At 42.9% G+C, this 21,468-nt stretch overlaps 1 protein-coding gene across 1 annotated transcript in view; it reads left to right on the forward strand.

Annotated features, from left to right (window-relative positions):
- The window catches only part of sf3b3 (splicing factor 3b, subunit 3), a 63,852-nt gene extending 43,838 nt beyond the window's left edge, over nucleotides 1-20,014 (forward strand). Inside the window, exons 19-27 of the mRNA XM_067997645.1 lie at nucleotides 1,888-2,062; nucleotides 2,429-2,634; nucleotides 4,205-4,361; nucleotides 8,759-8,884; nucleotides 10,433-10,645; nucleotides 11,701-11,799; nucleotides 14,232-14,375; nucleotides 15,335-15,439; nucleotides 18,574-20,014. Of these exons, the coding sequence (XP_067853746.1) occupies nucleotides 1,888-2,062; nucleotides 2,429-2,634; nucleotides 4,205-4,361; nucleotides 8,759-8,884; nucleotides 10,433-10,645; nucleotides 11,701-11,799; nucleotides 14,232-14,375; nucleotides 15,335-15,439; nucleotides 18,574-18,714 (1,366 nt within the window). The 3' untranslated portion in view covers nucleotides 18,715-20,014. The remainder of the gene's footprint in view (nucleotides 1-1,887; nucleotides 2,063-2,428; nucleotides 2,635-4,204; nucleotides 4,362-8,758; nucleotides 8,885-10,432; nucleotides 10,646-11,700; nucleotides 11,800-14,231; nucleotides 14,376-15,334; nucleotides 15,440-18,573) is intronic.
- The last annotated feature ends 1,454 nt before the right edge of the window (nucleotides 20,015-21,468 follow it).

The raw sequence follows: 21,468 nt of genomic DNA on the forward strand, positions 1-21,468 counted from the left end.
TACCCCCATCACTTTCCTGTACTACTTCCTTGTCTTTTCTCTTTATCAATCTAAACTTCACCCCACCTGAGCAATGATGACTTGAGTGATGGAAGATGGGGACAATTCCATCTCTTTCTCCATTACAAACTGTCCAGCAAGGATATGTCCTTGCACCATGAATCTTCAGCGTTTTGTTTGCTGCTATGCTTCTCGTGGCTTTCATTAGTCATGAAATAGGAGTCAAGATGAGATTCAGGACTGATGGGCAGCTCTACAACCGAGAAGACTACAAGCTAAAGAAAAGGTGCTGGAAGAACTTGTTGGTGAACTCCTATTTGCTGATTGTGCTCATGTGGCCCACTCCCAGGATGATATGCAGTCATGAACCACCTAGCATAGGTTTGCCTGCAATTTAGCAATACTACAGCCATAAAAAGACGGTCGCACTCTTCCAACCAGCCCCAGGCAAGGATTACACTCCACTAGTCATCACTTTTGGTAATCACAGGCTGCGGACAGATTCAGCTACCTGGACAGCACCCCGTCTAGAGAAGTCCAGGTTGATGCAGAAGCATCCTGCAGAATCGCCAAAGCCAGCTCAAAATTTTGACAAACTCCATGAGCACTTCGGGGATGAGGGGCATCGGCCTGCAGACCAAACTCAAAGTGTAAAGAGCTGCTGTACTGACGACCCTGCTTTATGGCTGTGATACTTGGACGACATATTCACACCACATTAAGAAACTGAATCACTTTTGCCTGAGACGACTAATGAAGATCAGATGGCAAGACAAGATCTCTAACACCAAAATTCTATTATAAATTTAAAAAGCTGACATGCCAAGCGTGGATGCTGTGATCACGAAGGCACAGTTACAATGGTCAGATCATGTGGTGCCAATGTCTGATAGAATCTCGAAGATCTTTTATGCTGCATTGACCACTAGGTTACTTCACAAGATAAAATCTTGTATCGGTAGGAATTTGATAAGAATTGGCTCCAATCCCGCAGCCAGAGAGTTGTAGTTAACGGATGTGGATCAGCCTAGAGGCATGTTACTAGTGGTGTCCCCCAGGGATTGATCCTAGGACTGCTATTGTTCACCATCTTCATTAATGACCGGGACACTGGTGTTGGGAGTATGGTCAGTAAGTTTGCAGATGATACCGAAATCTGTGCATGTGTTAAGACAGAGGAATGCAATCAAATGCAGAGATTTCGATGTGCTCGGGGCGTGGGCCTCACAGTGGTAAATGGCATTTAACTTGGATTAATGTAGTGTCAATACAGAATTAAAAAGTGAACAACTTTTAAAAATGATGATACATTCAGTCCGTGTTTCACCTGATATCTTGTGATTACTGCAATGTTTCTGATTTGAAGTTGTCTCGTTACGGTTCTCATGCTGTTCTTTCGAATCTCATCGCTATTTAATATTTTGATATTATATGTGTCCTTTACCGTGTAGGTTTTGGCCATGTCCAGCCGGTTATGACTGAGCTACTCATACCAATCCCCATTTCCACCTGACGCTGCTCTCTTAAACTCTAGAGTATGCATCTGGCTTTGTCTCTGAGCGGTGTCCTAGTATGAGCCTTCTCAAAGGCTTTCTGAAAGTCCAGGTAGACAATGTCTACCAGATTTCCCTCATCCACTACCTGAGTGACTGCCTCAAAAAAAAATCAATCTAATTTGTAAGACATGACCTTTTCCCAGAAGCCGTGGTGTATGCATGGGAATAACAAATGTAGGTTTCATTCCCTTCTGTGTTTCACTGTGACTCCATAAATCAGATTAACCATGTTCAAAGGGCTTTTAAGGTGTTGTACTATTGTGAGTATACTGGCAGAGGAGTGGGTTTATGGGCTGCAAGATTTCCATTTTTCTTTTTAATTTCTTTCCAGAATCTTGGCTCTCGAGAAGCTGGGAGCGGTGTTCAATCAAGTTTCCTTCTCTCTCCAGTACACCCCGAGGAAGTTTGTCATTCACCCAGAGAGCAACAACATCATCGTCATCGAGACCGATCACAATGCCTACACGGAGGCCACCAAAGCCCAGCGCAAACAGCAAATGGCTGAGGTAACTTGCCAGTCACATGTTATGACTCCAGCTCAGCGTCGTATTGCACAAAAAAGTATAACTATGTTAGTTCTTACTGCCCAATACATGCTGAAAGGCTTAGCCTGATACTAAAATATATTACTGGATGTAAACAGGAAAGTTGCTTTATTATATATGTGACTATTGGGTTCTTTTCACAACAATGCAGTAGTTGTATTGGAATATGACTAACTCAATTCTGAATACATTGACACTTCTGTGTTTAAGAGCGGCAAAAGCCAGAAGTGTGTACTGGGATTGACCTGCATCTTAGAGTAAGATAGATTAACGATATGAGTGTAACACGTCATCAGAATATTAATGCTTCTGTTATCTGTTGCTAAGGAAATGGTGGAAGCGGCTGGAGAGGACGAGCGAGAATTGGCAGCAGAGATGGCAGCTGCCTTCTTGAACGAGAACTTGCCTGAATCAATTTTTGGATCCCCCAAGGCAGGGAGTGGACAGTGGGCGTCTGTTGTTCGAGTAATGAACCCCATCCAGGGCAATGTGTATGATCAAATCCAGTTGGAACAGAATGAAGCAGCATTCAGGTATAACAAAGGTTTTAGCGTAAGAAACATAGTGAAAGAGATCAAAAGGCATATAATTCAACAGGGTACATGGCCTATGGTATTGTATCCATCTATGTACTAGTCAGTGTACCTGTAAACACACTAGTTCACAAGGACTGTGAACTATGTGAAAATCCAGCTTGTTTTAATATAACAAGTACTGATTGATATATATTAATGACCTTTACGTTGATGTAAACTTTTGAAATTATACAGTGTATATGAAACTTGGAAATTTAGTAAACAGTGAGGAAGATAGTAACAGACTTCAGGAGGACATAGACGGGTGAAATGGGCAGGCACATGGCGGATGAAATTTAAGAGGAGTGTGAAGTGATTTGCTTTGGTAGGAAGGAGGGAGAGGCAATATAAACTAAATGGTACAATTTTAAATGATGTGCAGGAACAGAGACTTGGGGGTGCACCTGCACAAGTCCTTGAAGGTGGCAGGACAAGTTGAGCAGGCTTTTTAAAAAGATTTACGGGAACCTTAGTTTTATAAATAGAGGCAGAGAGTACAAAAGCAAGGAAGTTATGCCAAACCTTTTTAAAACACTGGTTAGACCTCTGCTGGAGTATTGTCCAATTATGGACACCACACTTCAGGAAGGATGTCAAGGCCTTAGAGAGGGTGCAGAAGAGATTTACTAGAATGGTACCAGTGATGAAAGACTTCAGTTACGTGGAGAGACTAGAGAATCTGGGGTTGTTTTCCGCAGAGCAGAGCAGAGAAGGTTATGGGGAGATTTGATAGAAGTGTTCAAAATCATGAGAGGTTTTAAGAGTAAATAAGGAGAAACTTTCCAGTGGCAGAAGGGTCGGTAACCAGAGGACTCCGATTTAAGATAATTGGCGAAAGAACTAGAGGCGACATGAGGGGGGCAAAAATTTAAGCATCGAGCTGTTGTGATCTGGAACGTGCTGCCTGAAAGGGTGGTGGAAGATGATTCAATAATAACTTTCAGAAGGGAATTGGATAAATACTTGAAGGGAGAAAAATTTACAGGGCTCTGGGGAAAAAGAGCAAGGGAGTGGGACTAATTAAATAGCTCTTTCAAAAACCAGGCACGATGGGCCGAATGGCCTCCTGGCTGTAACATTCTATGATTTCTAATAGTATTTGCTTTTCTCTTGTATGATGTGATTTTGCAGTACTGTACTTGTGCCTGCGTTCCTTTTTAAATCTTGGCCTCATTGGGTGCCAGTAGCTTAAAGTTTTATTATTACTAACATCTCATAAAATGAGTATCTTTAACCCTTCTTTGACACAGTTAGCTGCTGGACTGGGGAGTGTTGCGCATAAATATCGAGACACATTTTCACAATGAAATGTGATGGGGAAATACTAAAGTGATGTTTGAATAATTTAGCTGTGATTGTCGTTTGTAGCTCATGTACTTTTATTCCTCTGCTATAATGTGTTGAGACTGGGGCTGAGTGTGCACAGGTTAATCTCCCATGGTTAGAGTTGAACCTTTCGTGCGTGTTGAATGTGTGTCCGTACTTGGTCGTTTGGCTGCACTAATGTGGGTGTATTCTGTGTTCCCAGTGTTGCTGTTTGTAAGTTTGGGAATGGTGGCGATGATTGGTATGTGCTGGTTGGAGTCGGCAAGGACCTCATCCTCAATCCTCGTTCAGTCGGAGGTGGATACATTTACACCTACAAACTAATCAACAGCGGAGAGAAGCTGGAGTTTGTGCACAAGGTGAGATGGTGGTGCGTATGGGAGATGTCAGCATGCAGATTGTTAAACATGCTTTATTCTTTCCTCTTAGTTATGCCCTCTGGATTCCCAGGTTGCTATGTAGTGAGGTTAACAGAGCTCCAAAAGCTGCCACTGTCTCTTCCAACGTATCTAATCTTTGTCGAGATTTTCCAATTTCCTTCCCTCTGTCTCTCTTTCCCTCCAGTAGCTTGCTCCACAGTGACAATTCTTAATGTGTGAGCCTAGAAAGTGTATACCACCAGGGTGTTGGAGATTGCAGGGTTTCACAGCTGAGCCTAATCCTGCCTCACCTGAACTCCGTACAAGTGCACTTTCCTGCAGAGGCCATTGGATAGCGATCAGGAGCAGGAACCCTGGCTGATTTGTCCCTCCCCTTGTTCGAGTACTGAGACCAGTTTTAGTAAGCCTACTGCTACCCTGCCTGAGGTCAGCTAACCACACCGACCAGCAATCGAACCTGGGACCTTCTGGTCTGTATGTTTCCATCGGAGCAATGGGAGTCTTTCAGAAGGGAGATTGAGACCATACAATGGCAACATGTTCCCGTAAAGGTCAAGGGTGGTTCCAAGAACTCCAGGGAACCTTGGATGTCAGGGGATATACGAGAATGGATTAGGAAAAAAAGGAGGGCTTTTGGCAGATACAAAAGGCTAAAGACAGAGGAAGCCCTAGAGGAGTACAAAAAGTGCAGGGGGATACTTAAAAAAGAAATTAGGAGATCAAGGAGGGGCCATGAAATAACACTGGCGAGCAAAATAAAGGAAAATCCTAAGATGTTTTATAAGTATATTAAGGGTAAGAGGATGACTAGGGAAAAAATAGGGCCCATTAGGGACAAAAATGGCAATCTGTGTGTGGAGCCGGCAGATGTAGGAGGGGTTCTAAATGAATTTTTTGCATCTGTTTTCACTATGGAGAAGGACGATGTAGACATAGAAATACGGCAGGGGGACTGTGATATACTCGAACATATTAACATCGAGCGGGAGGAGGTATTGGCGGTTTTAGCAGGCCTAAAAATGGATAAATCCCCAGGCCCGGACGAAATGTATCCCAGGCTACTGTGTGAGGCAAAGGAGGAGATTGCGGGGGCTCTGACACATATATTCAGAACCTCTCTGGCCACAGGGGATGTGCCAGAGGACTGGAGAACCGCTAATGTAGTACCATTATTCAAGAAGGGGAGTAGGGAAAAACCGGGGAACTACAGGCCAGTGAGCCTAACAACAGTGGTAGGAAAATTAGTGGAAAAAATTCTGAAGGACAAAATTAGTCTCCACTTGGAGAAGCAAGGATTAATCAGGGATAGTCAACATGGCTTTGTCAAGGGAAGATCATGTCTGACTAATTTGATTGAATTTTTTGAGGGGGTGACTAGGCGTGTGGATGAGGGTAACGCAGTGGATGTGGTATACATGGATTTCAGTAAGGCCTTCGATAAAGTCCCCCACAGGAGACTGGTCAAGAAGGTACGAGCCCATGGAATCCAGGGTGCCTTGGCACTTTGGATACAAAACTGGCTTAGTGGCAGAAGGCAGAGGGTGATGGTCGAAGGTTGTTTTTGTGACTGGAAGCCTGTGGCCAGTGGGGTACCACAGGGATCGGTGCTGGGTCCCTTGCTGTTTGTGGTCTACATTAACGACTTGGATATGAATGTAAAAGGTATGATCAGTAAGTTCGCTGATGATACAAAGATTGGTAAGGTGGTAAATAGCGAGGAGGATAGCCTCAGTCTGCAGGACGATATAGATGGGTTGGTCAGATGGGCGGAACAGTGGCAAATGGAATTTAACCCGGAAAAGTGCGAGGTGATGCACTTTGGAGGGACTAACAAGGCAAGGGAATACACAATGAATGGGAGGACCCTCGGCAAGACAGAGGGTCAGAGGGATCTTGGTGTGCAAGTTCACAGATCCCTGAAGGCGGCGGAACAGGTAGATAAGGTGGTAAAGAAGGCATATGGGATACTTGCCTTTATTAGCCGAGGCATAGAATATAAGAGCAAGGAGGTTATGATGGAGCTGTATAAAACACTGGTTAGGCCACAGCTGGAGTACTGTGTGCAGTTCTGGTCGCCACACTACAGGAAGGATGTGATCGCTTTGGAGAGGGTGCAGAGGAGATTCACCAGGATGTTACCAGGGCTGGAGCGCTTCAGCTATGAAGAGAGACTGGGAAGATTGGGTTTGTTTTCCTTGGAGCAGAGGAGGCTGAGGGGGGACATGATTGAGGTGTACAAAATTATGAGGGGCACAGATAGGATGGATACTAAGGAGCTTTTTCCCTTCGTTGAGGGTTCTATAACAAGGGGACATAGATTCAAGGTAAAAGGCGGGAGGTTTAGAGGGGATTTGAGAAAGAACTTTTTCACCCAGAGGGTGGTTGGAGTCTGGAACTCACTGCCTGAGAGGGTTGTGGAGGCAGGAACCCTCACAACATTCAAGAAGCATTTGGATGAGCACTTGAAATGCCATAGCATACAAGGCTACGGACCAAATGCTGGAATATGGGATTAGAGTAGACAGGGCTGATGGCCGGCGCGGACACGATGGGCCGAAGGGCCTCTATCCGTGCTGTGTAACTCTATGACTCTATACTTTTCCTCTATCAAATGGTGAACTGCACCACTTTTCCCTCTCCTGTTAGATCTGCCTCGGTTCCTATGATACTATTCAGTGAGCTTAACTCAGCTGGATACAAGCTTCTTTGAGATAGTTGCTTTTTTTTAAACCCTGAGACTGCTGACATTTATAGAAACATAGAAAATAGGAGTAGGAGTAGGCCATTCGGCCCTTCGAGCCTGCTCAGCCATTCAATATGATCATGGCTGATCCTCTATCTCAATACCATATTCCCGCTTTTTCCCCATACCCCTTGATACCTTTTGTGTCTAGAAATCTATCTACTTCTCAAAAATATTTAGTGACTTGGCTTCCACAGCCTCCTGCGGTAGAGAATTCCACAGGTTCACCACCCTCTGAGTGAAGAAATTTCTCCACATCTCAGTCCTAAATGTCCTACCCCGTATCCTGAGACTGACCCCTCGTTCTGGAATATTTCTTCACATCACTAGATGTCTATACTGACAATTCTTGGAATGAACCCCATACAAAGTATACATTTTTTGGACTGGTAAGACTTGAGGCTATATGTTTGACGTCTGTATTTAAACCTGAAGAACCTGGTTTGTGCTAAATATGTCTGAGCTGAAAAATGTATCAAGGACAAAAGTAAAACCTGATTTTGTTTTTATATTGTAGACGACCCCTGTTAACCAAAATGAACGTCTGTGCACCAGGCTAGTAGAGTGGGTTAGACATGTCAACTTTTGAGATTTTTGACCATTTCCCACAGAGGGGGTTTGGAAAATGGTTACATTTAAATGCTGGTTTTTAAAAAATAAAGTGAATTCAAACAATTTTTTTTAAGGGACTGAGACAAAAGGGTGATTAAAGTGCTCGTTTGATAAGCATTGGTTATTTTCTTAAAAAGCTGCTTACAATAAACAATTCATTATCTGGTCTTGGTAATCGATAAACATCTCCTGTCCATTGTGCTTAGAAGGTCCTTGGTCCTGGGCCCTCTCCTCAGGTTGTGAACATAGGGAGATGAAAGCAGAGACAGAGACAGAAACGCACCCTCGGTCAGATTTTTACGCAGAAAGTTGTACGGGCAGGATTTTGCCTAGCTCGGAAGATTAGAATGGAGGATGATAGAAGTCATGTCGTTCAAGTCAGGCAAAATGTTGGGCAGCGTAGAATATTTGTTTTCTGTTACGGTGTGGACAAGTTGTACTGATTGAATTAAGTGAGTCTGATCATAACTTTTGCTCTGTACGTTCACTTGCTGTGAAATAAAGCAGCTTAACGATTCATATCTGACCTTTTACGAAATGTTTTCTCAACCCACCTTGGGAAAGATTGGAGCGGGGTACAGTTGGAAGACAGGAATATCAGGTTCAGAGTTATGTTAGCATGTAGTTAGATATGGGCAGTATAGGCTCAGCCCTAAGTGCAAGGTGCTCAGAACGATTACAGGAGCGATGAGTGCTGCTGTATCAGAGAGAATATCTAAAGCAGACCTGAAATTTGTATAGATAATGGTACCATGGTTCAAATACACTGCACCCAAGGCCCACATTCTCATTGTTAATAGTCTGGCACTGACTTCAAACACAGAATATGCTTGAGTATATGAATCTTAATTGCAATTTATGGTATCAGTCCATTAAATAAATACATAAACATCTGAACTTGTAGGACGTAATATTTAGCATTTAAACACAAATAATTCATTTTCTTCGTGTGAACAAGATTGTTGTTTTGTTTATATCTTTATATCTCCTCTCTTCTCCCACCCCCCAACCCCCAAAACAGACATCCATTGAAGATGTTCCGACAGCCATCGCCCCTTTCCAGGGCCGTATTCTGGTGGGATTGGGAAAGCTCCTGCGCATCTATGACCTGGGGAAGAAGAAACTGCTGAGGAAATGTGAAAATAAGGTAAAGCTGTTAGTGGTTGCTGAGGGTGATCGATTCTCATGGTTAATCTGGTTGGAGCTGATAGTTGCTATTGGTGGTCTAGTTGTTCGTGACATCACAGTGCAATAGAACAAGCTCCCATTCTTGCATGGTGAGGGGGGGAGCAGAGCACAAGTGAGCACCCCCTCCCCCATTGGAAAGAAGGTAGACACCACACACGCTGACTTGGACAATGTTGGTTGGGACCCTGCACAATGTCACATGACTGCTAGGGAATAAGTATGGGGTCGGTGGAAGAGAAAACAACAACGAAATGGAGATGTGGTTTTAAAAAGTACCTTGTGGAAAACACAATAGGTCTGAAAGTTGACTTGTACAGTTAGGAGGGGGCTTTGTTGCCTTTTGGGAATAATGGGGCACTATTTTGTTAAAGGCAACTTTTAGACACTTGTTTCAGAATTGAACTGTAACAGCCTGGTTTCTAGACGGTGCAGTGACAGCTGGTTCTGTGGTAGTTGTCCCTTTTCCCCCAACCCCCTGTTTTGATTACCTGCTGCCTGGTACTCGCTTGATACTGGAGTGACTTCCTGATACAGCAGCAATGAGTATGAAAAATAAGTATTTACTCTGGCCTTCAGAGTAAAAGCCTTTTCTACTTGCCCATGGGGTTATCTGAGGCTGCAAAGTGGGAGGTTCATAACTGAAGTAACTAGTGCGAGTATGCTACTGATTTCAACTAAATAGGCTCAGGTGGTTGCATTTAGCTCCGGGCATCCCAACCCAAATACAGCATGGTTTTTTTTTTAAACAGATAAATGGAGGCTGGAGAGCTCTTATGGGTATTAATAGGAAGTCCATGCTGGAATAGATAAAGACAGCAGCCCGTATTTCAAAAGGCAGATGCGCAATGTTCTAATCTGGGAAATTGCAGCATGAATTTGACCAAGATGTTGTCTACCAATAAACTTCCAATGAAGAAACCAGAAATGTGTCTGCTTCCCAGCTTGATATGATTTCATAGTAAATGTTTTTAGTCTGGATGTGCAGCGTTGCACATAATCAGCCCTGCATGTGCAGGCCATGGATATCAGAAAGGCTGCATGTGCAGGAACAGTTTGTTGCTACTAAGTGTTCTGATCTCCACGGGGAGCTGGGCACAGGCATTTTTTCTGCATTTCAGTTTTCCAGACACTGTCATTTCTTTTTCCTCTTCTGTAATGTTTCTACTGCCTCCCAAAGAAAGCCTCCTTTTATGTTTGATATTTCCAATTTTATGGTACTTTGGGGAGGGATGCCGATCACAAGTTAGAAACTTCACCACTCTTGCTCCAATGGCGTGTTGAAAATGGGGGGAGAGACAGAAGAAAGGAATCTGAGACCCCCATCTCCCCTCAAATGCTGTTTCATAGGGTGTGTTGCCATGGCAATTGCAGAGTAACCCACAATATCTATGTATTGAAGGGGGGTGGAAGCCACCAAACACTCGAGTATTAAATGGGAATTAAGTAAAGGATCTTATTGCGAAATGAGCAGCAGTTGTAACTTTCTCTTGCGGTTTACTTCCTTCAGCACATTCCAAATTTCATTGTGGCGATCCACACCATTGGACACAGAGTCGTTGTCTCGGATGTACAGGAAAGCTTCTTCTGGATTCGTTACAAACGAAATGAGAACCAGCTGATCATCTTTGCTGATGATACATTGCCCCGTTGGATCACCACAGCTTGTCTGTTGGACTATGAAACCATGGCTGGTGCTGATAAATTTGGCAACATTAGTGTGGTAAGTGAAATACTGGGCTTTGTCTACCCCTGCAAACTTGTGAAGCCAGCTGAGATGTGATTTTCAACAGTACCTGAGGAGAGGGAACCATTAACAGTCTCTGCTAACGTGGTCAGCATTTTGGGAATATTTACCGCACTTTGATCATTTACAGATGGGTGCAGATTAATACATAACAATTTTAGGTAATTTATGCCTGGAGCTGTATCTTTGCAGTGGATCTCAGAGAACATTTTCCAGTTCCCTGGCTTGATGATATTCTGGGCAATGTGTATTTGCCATTGCCTATAATTCTTGTGGAAGCAGCCAGTTAAGCAAGATAGATCGAATAACGCCAGGAGTAAGTACTTGTGTTTGGATAATGTCACTCAGCCAGTTGCTATTGGTAAATATCACCACCTTGCTTTGTAAGTGATAATCTCAGCACATGCGGAATTTTTTTTTAACCTATCTGCACCTATCATATCAGATGAAGAAGTAATTGAGAAAGTTTCACAATCCTGACACTTTTCTGAAAGTCTAGGAAATGTACAGTTCGACAAAGAAAATGTTTTCCTTGATAAACCCAGCCTATGTGATCGAGGATTCCTCCCATGCAGGATATTTATATTGAGGAAGCATAGCTGTTTATGCCCAAAATAAACTCAGCACTTCAGATGCTATAACCGGCAACTTTGAAATTGACATTAATGTGAATGGATAATGGTTATTGCATCTTGGCCGATATAAGCAACTGTTCATTTTAAGCGTGGACGTTTTAAGTGGTGGGGACTGTATTGTAAATTGAGAGCCTTACTTACACAATCAGTGCTGTTAATGTAATTTAAAACTTCCTGATAAACTAGTTGCAAGTATATGACGTTTATGGCATATAGCAACTGTCACAGGTTCACTGGTCTTGTAGTGTGATTGGCAGATTGTTTGCTGTGGTTACTTTGATTAAGTACATTTGCAGAGTATTAACATGCTCCAATCGATATTCCCAAACCTGTGTCTTTGGGAGGGGACAAAGGAGTACAAGCACTATTCATTAAAATGAGCTTTGACCTTTGTAGGTGAGGTTGCCTCCAAACACGAGTGATGATGTTGACGAGGATCCTACGGGGAATAAAGCACTATGGGATAGAGGCCTGCTTAATGGAGCTTCCCAGAAGGTAAGGCACTGTTTAAAAATGGAGGCAATTACATTGCATGATTTCTGGGCATAGGCCGATAGCACCAAATTGGTAATATCGTTCTGGAAAACCACCGGGCGGCTGGTGTGGGAAGTGGGAATATGTCGCAGAGGCGCACTCTGATGTGGTGAGGGCTGAGCTGAGCCAAGGGAAATAGGTGTTCCATTCCCCACATGTAACATCCCTTACTGTGATGAGTACAAAAGATTTGGGGGGTGGGGAGAAGTCAGTTTGTGTGTGTGTGTCCCAGCTAACATGATGACGACTTACTATTTAGTCACATTTTACACTGCCAGAGACTTCAGGTTGCCAGCCATGTGCGGTAAATTTGGCTTGGGTACTTTCCCACAGGAAGAGAAGAGGGAAAAGACCCATCTGTTTGTTTTAATTGGGTTCTTTCTATGCTGCTGTGCTTTTGACAAGGTCCCACATGGCAGACTGGTCAAAAAAGTAAAAGCCCATGGGATCCCAGGGAAAGTGGCAAATTAGATCCAAAATTGGCTCAGTGGCAGGAAGCAACTGGTAATGGTCGATGGGTGTTTTTGTGACTAGAAGGCTGTTTTCAGTGGGGTTCCACAGGGCTCAGTACTAGGTCCCTTGCTTTTTGTGATGTATATCAATGATTTAGTCTTAATCATTCCCCCTACATTTAAGAAGTTTGCAGATGATACAAAAATTGGCTGTAGACTAAAGGAAGATATCAGTGGACGGTTGGGTGGGCAGAATGGAATCTAATCTGAAGAAGTGTGAGATAATGCATTTGGGGAGGGCAAACAAGGCAAGGGAATACACAATAAATAGGAGGATACTGAGAAGTGTAGAGGAACACGGACCTTGGAGTGCATGTCCACAGATCCCTGCAGGTAGCAGGACAGGTAGATAAGGTGGTTAAGAAGGCATATAGGATACTTTCCTTTTAGCTGAGGCATAGAATATAAGAGCAGGGAGGTTATGCTAGAACTGTATAAAACACTAGTTAGGCCACAGCTGGAGTACTGCGTACAGTTCTGGTCACCATATTACAGGAAAGATGTGATCGCACTAGAGAGGGTACAGAGGAGATTTACGAGAATGTTGCTAGGACAGGGGACTTTTAGCTATGAGGAAAGATTGGATTGGCTGGGGTTGTTTTCTTCGGAACAGAGGAGGCTGAGGGGAGATTTAATTGAGGTGTATAAAATTATGAGGGGCCTAGATAAAGTGGATAGGAAGGACCTATTTCCCTTAGCAGAGAGGTCAATAACCAGGGGGCATAGATTTTAAAGTAATTGGTAGAAGGATTAGAGGGGTGTTGAGAAATGTTTTCACCCAGAGAGTGGTGGGAGTCTGGAACTCACTGCCTGAAAGGGTGGTATTCGCATTTAAAAAGTACTTGGATGCGCACTTGAAGTGCGGTAACCTACAAGGCTACGGACCAAGAGCTGGAAAGTGGGATTAGGCTGGGTAGCTCTTTTTTGGCGGCACAGACACGATTGATTGAATGTGCCGTAAATTTCTATGATTCTATGAACCCTGCTTCCTAATAGTTCTTGCTGAAATGGCAAAAAACTTGAGAAGGAACGGCACTGCGTCAAAGCTTGGGTCAACGTCCCGAGGCTAGGCACGCTCTAAATGGAGATGCATGTAGCAGCAGGTGAAGGGGGAGGTGGGCTACAAATGGGCCATACAATATATGCAGGTGTAGTAATAAATTATCAGGATGACATATACATTGCAGCAGTGAAAATATTAGTTGGCACCACATGCTTAAATCAAACCCCCAAGTCACAAACATCTGCTTGCAGGTGCTTATAATTCTGATTTTACAGTGCCTTTGCTGATGTGATTTTTTTTTTCCCCTCTCCCTGCCCTGCTGCTGCTCTCCATCTAGGAGAAGGGTGGGTCAGTAGTGTAGGCTTGTGAATTATATTGGGACCAATAAGCAAAGCCACTTAAGCCAATGCACTTCAATTGTTATACCAATGTGCTTATTACATGTTAATTGATCATCTCAAATGCTCCTGCCACAATTGGGGCTTCACTCTAGGGTTTATACATTCTACATGACCCAGATTCGGAAGGACAGTATCCATGTTTGTGCTGCTAGGTGTTTTTCATATTTTAAGTGGACATAGTGTGAAAATTTCACCCATCCATCATTACACTTCATGATACTCCTAGATAGATAGCCTGCCCTCTGGGTTTTTGGTCATGCTTCTCTAACTGGCTGCCTGAAGGCGATCAGGCAACTCACCCATTTTTTTATTTAGTGCCTCTGATAAACTGTAAGAAACTGGGAGCTGTCCATGTGGAGAATCATAGACATAAGTGCCTGTGTTGGCCTTGGTGAGAGGTTGGTTAACGTGGGGGTCAGCGGGGCCCAACTGAGGAAAAAATCCATGTGTAATTGTGATTGTGTGTCCTTTGTTCAGGCTGAGATCATTGTTAATTATCATGTGGGAGAATCAGTCCTTTCGCTGCAGAAGACCACGCTAATTCCCGGTGGTTCCGAATCGCTTGTGTACACAACACTGTCTGGGGGCATTGGGATCCTGGTCCCATTCACATCACACGAGGTAGGGGTTCACATACTCTGTTAACGTTATCAACTGTCTTTGTAGTTTGGTTGCTGAGATGCCTGCTTGGTGTTGATCTGTCTGGGATTTTTAAAATTTATTTTTCTTGCTGGGGTAGAGTTCACCTGTGAGCCCAAGTAAATATTGGCAGGCTATTTGGCCACGCATAGCATCACCTTGGAGCAGGGCTCGCTGGATGGCGATCGGCAGCGGTGACCCTGGCTGGATGAATTTTTCTCTCTCTCTACCTGAGGAGAGCCATGACAATGGTTGTAGCACCCAGCTGCTGCCCTGGATGAGACTGGCTAATTCTGTTCAAACCTGGCACATTCCTGGTCTGTATGGCTCAGTTCCACATTCCGGTTACTAAATAAACCACTGAAGAATGCGTAGTATTTCTGTGTTAAATTTTAAATTCGAGGATAATGACGTAAAAGGCACTTTACCTGTAAGTTGCTAATTATTTATCTGATTTTTCTGGGTCAGTACTAACCAGCTATTTAAATAATTTTCTACTGATAAAAGTATTTTGATTTTAGTTTTAGATGCATCAGATTCCCAGGTTGTTTGAGTTCAGTGGGTCTCGGGGTGCATTCTGCTGCGTGAGCTCCCCCTTGTGAAGACTGCAGCTCTTCCTTTAGCCACTCTACGTTGGCAGCCCGAGTAACAAACAACGGGCTAAATAAAAACCGTCCAATTCAGCATGTTGCTACTAAATCCATTTAAAATGGCTTCCCACGTACTGGTCTGGGCACAGTCTTGTGCTCTTGCCATTGGACTCAGTGTGTCGACTCGTTGCTTTTGGGTAGCCATACGTTTTCTTCCACAAATCCCGAGGTACAGTAAAAAGCCACCTTGACTTTAAGGGAAGAGCGTTTGTTATGTAGATCTTGTGCTCAGTGGGCCTGTTTAATCCTTTTTGTTTCTAACCGGAGATTGATGTATTTCTTCTTACTCAGGACCATGATTTCTTCCAGCATCTGGAGATGCATATGCGATCAGAACATCCTCCCCTGTGCGGTCGTGACCACCTTAGTTTCCGCTGTTGCTACTTCCCTGTGAAGGTAGGTGCCTTTTCAGCTGCTCTCGCTGTTGGTACTCACTTTAAGGACTGAATTACTGCACGTTAAACCTAGCACTGCTTCATTCTGCAGGAACTACCCATGTTCACCAAGGAAGATGCCTGAAGCTATACATTAAGATGTATAGTTGCGTAACAGTAAAGCACCAGAATCAGATCTCTAGATGCGATTTTTTTTTTTTTTTGCTTTCATGCATATTGTGGAGCCAAGGGACCACAATTAAAATGTAAATACATGTTCTCATTCATTTGCATAGATCTAAAACCACTGATACCAATAGTGATTTTAATCTTTATCCACCAGTGAGGCAACAGTGCCAAAGCCTGCCAACAAAATTCAAACGGGTCAAACCAGTGAGTGGGAAAACAAGTACAAATAGAGCTGAGTTGTTTTGTCTGCTGAATTGCCTGATCATGTGGCCCATGGGTTGTATTTTGGACACAACCTACTTTAAGCAATGAAAGCATGACACAAACACATACCTATACCCTATCACCCTGGGATGCTCCTATTGTTTATATTAAGACTCTTAAAACTCTCACGGTATTTTAGCAGAGTTGCAGATGCCTCAGGTTGTTGATCCATTCTTTATTTCATACAAATTAGTCCCTGTAAGGACAACTGACATTTGTGTCAAACAAAAGTGCATTTCTTAACTATTGAGCTATGTATTAATGGCTCAAGGGTGCTGGCAGTCCTCTGTTACCTCACCCAGCTAACCTGGCAGGTACGTGGCTGGACATTGACATCTGGAATTTGCGCAGGCAGAAACCCCGGAGAAACATCAGAAGCTGCCACTGGCACTGTTTTCCGGGGGTTTCTACCGGTTACAGAGAAATTCTGCTTTTGAGTGACAGGCTACTCGACTATAAATGCATCATCACTGAGCTCAATCCTGTCCTTACCTGGCGTACACTTTCCAGTCGGGGGTCACTGGATACCAACTAAGCAGGAGTCCTATCTGATTTCCCCCCCCCCCCCCAAAAAAAAACACTGCGCAGGGGCACTGAGGCCAATTGCAGCACCTCTACCACTTCCATACCCAACTCAGCACAGACTGGGGGTCAAATCTGGGACTGTCTAATCTATATGGTTTAGTTACATGCAGCTTGGGTGGCATTTATCATTAAACCAGCAGAACCCTTTTACTCTTGCATGGGTGTTTTCCTTCATATGAATACTTTCTGGCATATAGGTGATGAATGAGCAGGCAGTATGGAATCTATTCACAGCTATAAAGTTGAAAAATTACACTTTATTTTTGGATGGGGTGCAAATTGTGCTTGCAAAACTTTAAAAGTCAGTGTTTCATCTTTAAGAAAACATTTAATACCCAGAGGATCCGCACTCCCTTGTGCAGCCTTGGTCCGTAGGGCTTTATATAATTGCTGCACGCGCTGAGATCGCCAACTGTAGAGTGAAAGAAAACACATCTTTTTCAAACCCAAACAGTTTGACAGATTTGTGACTGGTTATAATGATAGATAAAAATGAATGAAAACAGCAGTGTGGCAGGTATAATGGCATAGATGCAATGTAAACAGTCTGTAATAATCACTGTTAGGGATGCCCATGGTTGGTTTTCCTGTGGCATGCAGACTCTTGTATTGCTGGTCTAGGATCACTCATTCCCCTCACCCGTCTTAATTGTGTGGCTAAATTAATTGACTGCGAGAGAATAGGCACTTTTTAGTTCTTGTCCAGAGAAAAATGTCTGTTTTATGTCTGGCTAAGTCTTCGAAGTGTGTCTCCAGTATTTTTTTGTGTAATACAGTTTTAAATTGGAACAATGTGAAACAGATGTAGTTAATCTAGGGACGTGGAACTGAGCAACTGTTATTGTAGCTCATGGGGCCATACATACCCCAGCAAGGAGCCAACGTGTTTGGAAGGAGGAGGGGTGTGCAATTGATGGGAAATGGGTGTCTGCATTAGGTCTTGCCTAGTTCCTGTTCCCAGTATCCCCAGAGTAGTACTACTGGCCCAAACTGATCCGTGCTTGAGGCTTGTAGCTAAACTTCAGCTCGTGTTTTGTGCTTTATTCCAAGTCCACGGCCTTTGCTTGTACACAAGTATACATTGAGTTACATCGAATCTACAGCACAGGAACAGGCTATTCGGCTCAACTGGTTTGTGCTGGCGTTTATGCTCCACACGAGCCTCCTCCCTCCCTACTTCAAATGATCCTATCAGCAGATCCTCCATTTCTCCCTCATGTGCTTATCTAGCTTCCCCTTAAATGCATCTATGCTATTTGCTTTAACTACTCCATGTGGTAGTGAGTTCCACATTCTAACTACTCTTTGGGTAAAGACGTTTCTCCTGAATTCCCTATTAGATTTATTAGTGACTGTTTTATATTTATAACCTCTAGTTTTGGACTCTCCCACAAGTGGAAACATTTTCTCCACGTCTACCCTACCAAAGCCTTTCATTATTTTAAAGTCATCTACCAGGTGATCCCTCAGCCTTTTCTAGAGAAAAGAGCTCCAGCCTGTTCAGCCTTTCCTGATCAGTATCTGTATCCTCTCAGTTCTGGTGTCGTCTTTGTGAATTTTTTTTAACCCTCTCCAATGCTTCTATATGCTTTCGATAATATGGAGACCAGAACTGTGCACAGTACTCCATGTGTGGTCTAAACAAGGTTCTATACAAGTTTAACAACTTCTCTGCTTTTCAATTCTGCCCCTCTAGAAAATGAACCCCAGTGCTTGATTTGCCTTTTTTTAGGAGCTTATTAACCTCCATTGCTACTTTGTGATTTGTGTATGTGTATCTGTATCCCAGATCCCTCTGCTCCTCTATCCCGTTTGGACTTATTATCCAAGCAGTATGTGGCCTCCTTATTCCTCCTCTCAAAATGCACCACTTCACACTTATCTATATTGAAATTCATTTGCCAATTACATGTCCATTCTGCAAGTTTATTAATGTTCCTTTGCATTTTGACACATTCTTCCTTTGTATTTACGCCCCCAATTTGATGTCGTCTGCAAATTTTGAAATTGTACTTCCGATTCCCGAATCCAAATTGTTAATGTCAATTCTGAACAACAGTTCTACATATAAATGTAGAGCAAGCCGGCACAGCTAATACGTGTTTGCTTCTCTTCTAGAATGTAATCGATGGTGACCTTTGTGAACAGTTTAACTCCATGGATCCCATCAAACAGAAGAGCGTGGCAGAGGAGCTGGACAGAACACCAGCGGAGGTGTCCAAAAAACTGGAAGATATCCGAACACGTTATGCGTTCTAGGAGCGCGCAGGCAGCCTCCGGGAGTCTACTTGTGCTGGTGGCATTGTACAATGCCCAACGGTGCCCGTAGCGCAGAATGGTCCTGCCAGCACTCTCACCTATCACTCATCTGAAGTTCTTTCACTGTTTGAAAGGACTGGAACTTTCTCTTGTAAATATAGTTTTGTACATTCAAATGTTTAAAGGTTTTGTTTGGGGGAGGGGGGGGGGGGTGGGGGATAGAATGTTTTTGCAAGCGCTTTTCCGAGACACTGCTGTGTGAATAGCAGCCATTTTCCAGTTGTGACTACAGCAGAATAAAGCCCCTGTTTTAATAAACCCAGTGTTTGCTTTGTTCTGCTTCCAAGCTGCAAATCAGTTTCTTACCCAGTAGCTCCTTGGTCAGCAGAACTGCTGAAAAGGCAAGTGAAATGTCAGCCTCATGTTGGCATGGCTGGAAGATCCTTGCCATGCTTCTGGGAGGATTTAATGAGAAGAAAAAGAACTTCAGGATGCTGGATATTTTGTCAGTTTCCACTTCATTCGGCCCAGCAGGCCCATGCCAGTCTTTATGCTGCACATGGGCCTCCTCCCACCCTTCTTCATCTAACCCCATCAGTACTTCTCCCTCGTGTGTTTACCAAGCTTCCCCTTAAATGCATCTATGCTAGTCGCCTCAACTACTTCATGTAGTATCGAGTTCCACATTCCAGCCACTCTGAGTAAAGAAGTTTCTCCTGAATTCCTTTATTGGATTTATTAGTGACTATCTTATATTTATGACTCCTTGTTCTGGTCTCCCATGCAAGTAGAAATATCTCTACGTCTACCCTATCAAACCCTTTCATAATATTAAAAAATCGCTATCAGGTCACCCTACAGTTTTTTTTCTAGAGAAAAGAGCCCCAACCTATTCAATCTTTCCTGATAGGTATAGCCTCTCAGTCCTGGTATCATAGTAAATCTTCTCCAGTGCCTCTATATCCTTTTTATAATGTGGAAACCAGAACTGTTCACAGTACTGAGTGTGGTCTAACCAGGGTTCTATATAAGTTTAACATAACTTCTGTGCTTTTCAATTCTATCCCTCTAGAAATGAACCCCAGTGCTTGATTTGCTTTTTTTAATGGCCTTATTAACCTGTGTAGCTACTTTTAGTGATTTTTGTATCTGTACCCCCAGATTCCTCTGCTCCTCTTACCCCATTTAGACTCTTATTTTCCATGGAGTATGTGGCCTCCTTATTCTTCCTACCAAAATGTATATATATTCATCTATATTGAAGTTCATTTGCCAATTACATGCCCATTCTGCAAGTTCATTAATGTTTTCCTGTATTTTGTTGCAGTCCTCCTCTCTATTAACTATACCCCCCAATTTGGTGGTGTCTGCAAATTTTGAATTTGTACTTCCGATTCCCAAGTCCAAATCACTTATATAAATGGTGAACAACAGTGGTCCCAGCAGCGATCCCTGTGGAACATCACTTCCCACCTTTTGCTTGTCTGAGTAACTACCTTTAACCCCTGTTTTGTAGCCAGCTTGCTATCCATTCTGCTACCTGTCCCCTGACTCCACATGCTCTGACCTTAGACTTGAGTTTACTATACGGTACCTTATTGGAAATCCAAATATATTACATCTACTGCATTACCCTTGTCTACTCTTCCTGTTACTACTTCAAAGAATTCAATAAGGTTGGACAAGCATGACCTTCCCTTTTGAAATCAGTGCTGACTTATATTTTCGTTTTCTAGATGTTTTTCTATTGCATCTTTTTATAAGGACTCCCATTATCTTTCCTACCACTGACAAGCTAATTGGTCTATAGTTCCCTGGACTTTTTCTATCTCCCTTTTTAAATATAGGAATCACATTAGCTGTCTGCCAGTCCTCTGGCACTATTCCCTTTCTCTAATGATTTTTTATATATATATATATATAAGGCCTCTGCTGTCTCTTCCCTAACTTCTTTTAATATGTGCAGATGCAATCCATCTGGACCAGGGGTTTTATCCCCTCAAGTTTGATTAGGTTATCAATTATCTCAATTATCTCCCCTTTTCTATCTTAAATTTTTTTTGGATCTTTTCTAATGTCATGTCCACCATGTTATTCTCCCTGGTAAATACTGTGGCAAAGTAATTATTTAATATTTCTGCCATTTTGCTGTCATTACCTGAGTTTGTGTGTATCCCTTAGTGGCCCTATCCCTATCTTGATTTTTCTTTTGTTATTTGTGTCTGTGGAATACTATTTCATTTTATATTCCTTGATTATTTACTTTTGTAGTTTCTCTGCCTTCCTCATTTTTTGACTTTTGTGAACCTTTTCGTATTCCCTTTTGTCATCCTCTCCTTTGTCTATATACTTAATGTATGACTTTTACTTTAATTTCAGTTTTGCCCTTATTATTCATCCATGGTGTATCATGATCATGTTAGGTAATCAAAGGCCAAGTTCAATCCTGTTCTCACCCCAACGTCCATACAAATTCACTGATCAGCAGAAGAGTGCTTGATTTGCCCCGCTGCCTGGATCCAGCTAACAGGCACAAACTGTCATGCATGGTACTTTTTAATGATCTTTATAACTTAGTGCTGCACCGGGGGATCTGACTTTCAGGTTCACGAAAGGCACCTAGAAGCTTTAGCTCACTTTGTTAGGCCAGGAATGTCACCTATTTGAAGTCATGCTTCTGTGTGATTTTTAAATTCCTTGCTTTGACATCCCTTGATACTTTCATTTCTACAAAAAGAGACCCAGTATGTGGAA

Source organism: Heptranchias perlo, chromosome 16, assembly GCF_035084215.1.
Source record: "Heptranchias perlo isolate sHepPer1 chromosome 16, sHepPer1.hap1, whole genome shotgun sequence".
Classification (NCBI taxonomy): domain Eukaryota; kingdom Metazoa; phylum Chordata; class Chondrichthyes; order Hexanchiformes; family Hexanchidae; genus Heptranchias; species Heptranchias perlo.